General features: G+C 54.0%; 1 protein-coding gene across 1 annotated transcript; it reads left to right on the top strand.

Annotated features, from left to right (window-relative positions):
• The first annotated feature begins 4,863 nt into the window (after positions 1-4,863).
• LOC123147898 (uncharacterized) lies at positions 4,864-5,900 on the top strand. The gene has a single exon (XM_044567218.1). The coding sequence runs from the start codon at positions 5,078-5,080 to the stop codon at positions 5,549-5,551; it is 474 nt and encodes a 157-aa protein (XP_044423153.1). The 5' UTR covers positions 4,864-5,077; the 3' UTR covers positions 5,552-5,900.
• The last annotated feature ends 794 nt before the right edge of the window (positions 5,901-6,694 follow it).

The following is a 6,694-nucleotide window of genomic DNA, read 5'->3' on the forward strand; positions in this document are numbered from 1 at the left end:
GCTGCTCATTTGTTTTGTCCAATTGTATCTTGGTACCCAATTGAATGAAAATGGTTTTTATCGAAATAAAAAAAACTAACTAGCAATTGCATCCACCTACTCCTTGGCTAAGAGCATTTACAACCATGCTTCTCAAATGCCCCTATACGTCAGGTGAAATGGCCCAATCAGTGATCGATCATAAAATCGTGACTCAGCTGGACTCCTTAAACCGGCCCTATAGTTCGGGCTGACCAACACCCCTCATATTAAGCCATACTTGAGGCGGATATGAGGAGGCCTGGTCACGCCTGAACGTGTCTGCCATGTCGGATTGATGGGTAGCTAGGACCCACGCAAACACATATCAACACCCATTGGTCCAATGACGACGCATGCATGTCGCCACTCTGGTGCGCCGCCTGAGCGGCCAAATCTGGCTATTTAAGATGGACAATGAGTCTCAACCCCACCTCCATTTCCGTCAGCTCATTCATGTCTGTGCTGCCACTCCCAATCTACTCTAAGCTCGCCATCCAATCCCAATCCACTCTGAGCTCGTTGTTCGTCGATACCCATGGTTCGCCAATGGATCACCACCTACGAGATGCTCACTCTGAACCGCACCACTGGGCGGGGTGCTCACATCATAGCCGGCTTGCCTCCAGACTCTCCGAGCAGGATGAGGCAGGCCAGGAGGCGCCAGAGCAAAATGAGGTAGAGCGATAGGCATTGGAGGAAGGGGTGCCAGGCGTAGAAATGGAGGACATGGAGACATAGGACGATGAGGAGGAGGAAGGCGAGGTGGATCCGACGCCTCCTAGGTTCAGATTCGCCATGGACAACGCGTTGGATGGGTTTGAGGTGGCCCAAGTGGAGAAGGAGACAGAGCAGCAGGCCATCGTAAAGTCCATCCAATCGTACCTCGAGGTCGCGCAAACCACCGCTACCTCCACGAGGTGAACGTGGAGCTGTAGGAAGTCTTTGCGGTGTGTAGTCTTACAAGGAGCTGGAGCTGCGGGCCACGGCTAACGACGAGGAGGCCAGTCCATCGAATGTCGTAGGCATCTCCGATAACAAATAGTACTAGGATAGTTTTATCTATATATTATATAGTATGTAGATTATTTTACGTTGCATGATGTACTCTCTTCGTCCCATAATGTAAGACATTTTTTGACATTAGTGTTAAAAACATTTTACATTATGGGACAGAGGGAGTAGTATAATAATAGGTGAGATTTGAAGTTTGTAATTAGCTTATTTTATGTTGCAGGATGTAGTAAGGGGTGAGATTTGAAGTTTGTGATTACAACGAACAAAAAATCCGAGTGATCGGACCCTATCCGTGGACGCGTCGACAAGTGTTTGTGGACATACGAGGGGTCACTTATTGAGGAGCCCCGGTGTATATGCTCAAACAGTTGGCACAACTAATCGGAGAATAGACTATTAGTTTGGCTGGTCGTACTGTTCTGGTCAGATTCGTGCTCTCTGCAATGCCTATTTTTCAGCTTATTGCCATTGAGCAGCCAAAATGGTTTACTAAACAGATCGATAAGATGAGAAGGCCTTTCTTTGGGCCGGGTTATATGCAGTTAGTGGAGGAAAATGCTTGATCAAATGGTCTCAAGTTTGCTCTCCTCTTCAGCTTGGTGGGCTAGACATCTGATTTGTCAAGGAAAGACACTGAGTTAGGTGGCTCTGGCAGAACGCCACTAATGGTGATAAATCTTGGCATAGGTTAACACTGCCAGTGGACAAGGAGGTTAAGGCCATTTTGTGGCTAGTACTTCAATCAAGATTGGGAATGGAAAATCCTTCAGTTTTTGGCATGATCATTGGCTGCATGGTGAGATCCCCTCGGTTTCCTTCCCGTTGCTTTACAAGCATTGTATTAGGCGCCAGATCGCTGTCTTTGAAGGCCTCACGGATAATCTCCGGATTCGGCTCATCAAGCGCAACCCAGATGAGGCTCTTCTAAGAGAATTTGTTGATTTATGGCACATATTACAAAGCGTTAACATCTGTGAATTGGAAGACGAAGTTTGTTGGAAATGAACTGCGAATGGAACTTATTGCGCCCAATCTGCATACCACTTACAGTTTTATGGCAGAGTCAGCTCTCCTTTGTTGAACATCATTTGGCAGATCAAAAACCCCCCAAAAATAAAGATGTTTGCTTGGCTGGCTGTGCAAGGAACGTGTCTTACGGCTGACAACCTTGCAAGGAGAAAATGACCCCATGACTCGATCCGCCCCCTTTGCAGAATTGGGCTCGAATCTGCTCACCACCTCTTTGCTGATTGCCCATTCACAGCTGGTGTTTGAGGTTTCTGCCTGACAAAATTTCAGTTTCCATTTGATGCCAGATTGAATGTCAGCGCTCCTTCTTTGCTTGACTGGTGGTTGTTGTCTCTGGTAAAAATTCCTAAATGGAGGAAGCAGGCCTGGCCTTCTCCTCGCCGATGATGGCTATTTGGTGAGGCATTTGGAAGGAACGGAATGACCGCATCTTCAATCATAAATTTCCCCCCTTTCTGAAAATTTGTGATCGAATTGTACTTGACCTGCGCACTTGGTGGACTGCCAGCCTCAAGAGTGCATAGTGGATGGGAGATCATGGTTAAGATAGTTCTGTTTCTCACAATGTATTTCCCTTTTCCCTTTTCCATTCTTTCACCTTACACAGTAACTCTGTAACTACTAGCACTTTTCGCCTTATCTTGAGGCACTCCCCTTCTTAATGAATGAAAGCAGCGACCTGCCTGCATTTCGTCAAAAAAAGAAAAATTGTTAGAGCAACTCCAAAGGGCCGACCCATTTCATCCTCCTGCGTCCCTTTGGATCGACGCAGACAAAAGTGGCGGCCCAATGCGCCGGCCCAAACCCAAATCAAGTTCGCGTCGCGTCCGCGCCGACGCATTTGCGGCCCAAACTTGTGCCTCAAATGCGTCGACGCGGACGCCGAACGGATGCTTCGCGTGCCTTCTCACTGTCCGCCGCGTCCCCACATGGCGGCCGTCCAACTACTCGCTGCCCACGTGGTCAGCTTAATTTATGACTACGGGCCCACGCGTCAGCGACGGCGCTCGTCCTTTTTTAAGCCGACCGTGCGGCGGGGCCGTCCTCATCCAAACTCACCGTCCACATCTGCCAAGCTTTGCTCCCCAGTCGTCGGCAAACCCTAGCCACCACAAGCACAGTGAGATGGGCCTCTTCTCCGGCGCCAACGGCAACAAGGCCATGGGCAAGGCCCCCGCCACCCCTTTCCCCTCAGAGTTCCTTCTGCCTCCGCCGGCGCCTCGCCGGCAGAGGCAGCGCGTGAACGTGCCAGTGCACCAGGCGGAGTGGCACTGGCAGCACCGCCAGCCTCTGTCGTATCCCGATGTGACCCTGCCGCATGACTGGCATCTGGATCCAGATAGGATCCCAGTGCCGGCGGCGCCGCGGACGGCTCGGGCTCACCGGAGGAGGTGCAGCGCGGACGGGCGCTGCTGACGCCGGAGCAGCGCCGCGAGGCCGCCTACGCAACCGACTCGCCCAACTGGGCGAGGCGGTTCGCCTTCGAGCACGAGGAGGCTAGGCGACGGGGCATCCACGAGGTCGACCGGAGCTCGCCACCGCCGGCGCTCGTCGTCCGCGAGGAGGACCAGGTGCGGCCGTCTACCGCGAGAGCGAGAAGGACGAGCGGTGCAGGGCGGAGGCGGCGGAGGCGAAAGAGGAGGCGGAGGCGGAAGAGGAGGCTCGGTACGAGGCGGCAATGGCGCAGGCACTACTTGCCCTCTCTGCGGCGGGCGACAGCGTGGTGCCGCCGGTGGCCCCGCCGTCCCCTATCAAGTCGGAGGCCGAGCGGGAGCCGTCCCCCATCGAGCACTACCCCTGACGGGAGTAGTGCATGAGTGGATACGCGCGCCGACGGTCTGAATGGGAGCGACGCCGGCGCAGGAGGCGGCGTACCTCGAGCACTGTCGCAAGATCCGGGTGACCGAGGAGCGCTGCGATGGCGAGTACCTCGAGATGCTCGAGCGCGACCTCGAGGAGGAGCAGCGCGAGGCCGAGGTGGAGGCGCGCCAAGCCGCGGCTTCACAGGCGGCCGCAGACTCCCCCGCGCCAGCACTGCCTGCGCCGGCACAGCCCTACATGACGGCGCTCTGGAATACGGCGTTCGCCTGGGCCGGGCCGACGCCAACGCTCATCGACCTCACGGACCTCGAGGACGACGACGCCTAGGGCAGCGCGCCGCCTCGTAGTTTAGGCCGTCTTTATTTTTTTTAAATGCAAATGTGAACGCGTGGACTCTCGCCGGCCTTCGTGGCCGGCTTTAATGTTTAATTAATATTGTTTCTCTTTTTTAATATACACGCATTCATTTCTTTCTAGCGCTATCAAAATGGGTTCAGATCAGTGTTGGGCACACATGTCAACCCAAACGTGAAAGCGTACATCCGTGTTCGTTGGCCGATCCAAACAGACAAAAAAGAACAAAACTGCCGTCCGTTTGGGTCGCTCCGTTGGAATTGCTCTTACTGCCTTCCGCGTGAACCGACAGGCAGTCACCGTGCCGCAACGACGTCTGTGCTGAATCCTTATCCGATGAGGAGCAAGCAGACGAGAACCCCGTCCGTCCTCGAAGAAAAAACTAAGGCCACTTGCCCTGGCCTACGACCATAATACTCGCAACTGTGCGTGTGGTTGGGGCCGTTGGGATCTGCTGCCCATTTCGTGTCAACTACGGTGCAAAACATTATGACGATTGATGTATGTACTACTACTAATGACGAATACTCCTAGAAAACCAACTGCGCGACTGATATAGCACCAACGGCGATTGACGAGCGAGAGGCGTCCACCGTCCTCTCTGGGTCTGGCTGGGATGGCACCCGATTCCCCAACATAAAATTCCGGGTGACAGCGCGTGGACAGGAACCAATCCCCTTCTCAACCCCGAACCCAAGCGGCCAACCAAACGCGCATAAAAGCAGCCCCCCGATCTCCTCCAACGGCAGCAGAGAACGCGTCGCACTCGCAAGAAACAGAGCCCAGCAAGGAAAGCAAAACCAACCCCGGCGAGAGAAGGAACCCCCGACATCCGGCGATGGCTTCGCAGGCGATCGAGGAGCACCGGTCGGGCGCGGAGGTGCACACGGAGCTGTGCGAGGCCAGGGCCCGCGAGTTCCTCGTCGAGCTGGGCCTCCCCGACGGGCTCCTCCCGCTGCCGTCCCTCGTGGAGGTGGGCTACAACCGCGCCACCGGCTTCGTGTGGCTCCGCCAGGGCCAGTCCGGCGGCCTCACCCACACCTTCGACGCCATCGGCAAGCAGGTCTGGTACGCGCCCGAGGTGACGGCCGTGGTGGAGCGCGGCCGGATGCACAGCATGACCGGGGTCAAGAGCAAGGAGCTGCTCATCTGGGTCACCATCTCCGAGATCGTCATCAGCCCCTCCGGCTCCAAGATCGTCTTCCGCACCCCCGCCGGCCTCGGCCGCGCCTTCCCCGTCTCCGCCTTCCAGCTCAACCCGCCGGCGCCCGAGGCCGAGGCCAAGGCCGCCGAGGAGGCCGCCGCCAACTGATCGATCTGCTCGCGAGTCAAGTCAGCGGTAAGCGGTTAGATTTGGTCGCCAGATCCGGTGCTCATCGCGGTGTCGCTGTGCCAACTTGTGCCAGTCCGTGGCTTTCTTCTTGTGTATCACTATCAGCTCAGTGGCCGGTGTGCTGCCGACGGATGGCGCTGAAATAAGCTTGTGCTCTTGTATGATTTGAGATCTGAGTTGGTTGGTACTGTGTTCTACTAGTATTCTTGTTTCAATTAGATGCATTTCTGCCGCTTTTGAAACTAGATCTGTGAACTGCTGCTGCTGTGCGACCTGTAATGTCATCATCTTTCTATAATGTCACCATCTTAAGGTGTGATCTCGAGTATGATCTATAGTAGAATGAGTGGAGTGAATGGACTGGAACTGGCTCCTCTAACTTCGCTCCCGTGAAGTTAGGGAAACAGTACCCTAACTTAGTCTGTGAACCATCAGATGGGAAATAGATGGCCAAGATTCTGCACTGTTCATATGGGGTTGTAGTATACTGTTTGGACGAGCACTGTAGCTAAAATCACTGTTTGTTACCTGTAGCAATTGACACTGTTTAAGAACTGTAGCGATAGATCTCAGCCATTTATTCTAGACCCAACGGATGAAATGTGGCTAAGTTAGGCTCCTAACTTCACAATAGCTAAGTTAGAGGAGCCGGTTCCGCATAGTCCATACTCGAGATCACACCTTAAGATGATGACATTATAGATCCCTAACCTCACTGATCCCGGTTGTTTTTGACCTTAGGCATTTTTAGGAGTGGATTTGATGATGTGGCACGGTGTGGCAGGGATTTTGACTTTTGACCAAATAAATGAGTGCTATGTCAGCACTCAACACGGGTGTCGTTTTCTTCCCCGCGAGCAGTGGCTTGGCCTTTGCCGCTGATGAGGTCTCCTATTACAGGTATGGTCAAGGACCTATCATTTGGGACCCGCATGGGGCCCATAACCAACGTGTGTAGGTCCCTGGATCATACCAGTATTCGGACGCATACATCAGGAAGTCCACTCGGTCGACTCGACTGCACTCGGAGAACCACCCGCCACTCGGCAGACGAATCGCCACTCGGACCAAGAAATCAAGCAGGCGGCGTGGGAGCTGCAACAGTCGAGGAATCCTAAGTCA

Source organism: Triticum aestivum, chromosome 7A (assembly GCF_018294505.1).
Source record: "Triticum aestivum cultivar Chinese Spring chromosome 7A, IWGSC CS RefSeq v2.1, whole genome shotgun sequence".
In the NCBI taxonomy this organism is placed as follows: domain Eukaryota; kingdom Viridiplantae; phylum Streptophyta; class Magnoliopsida; order Poales; family Poaceae; genus Triticum; species Triticum aestivum.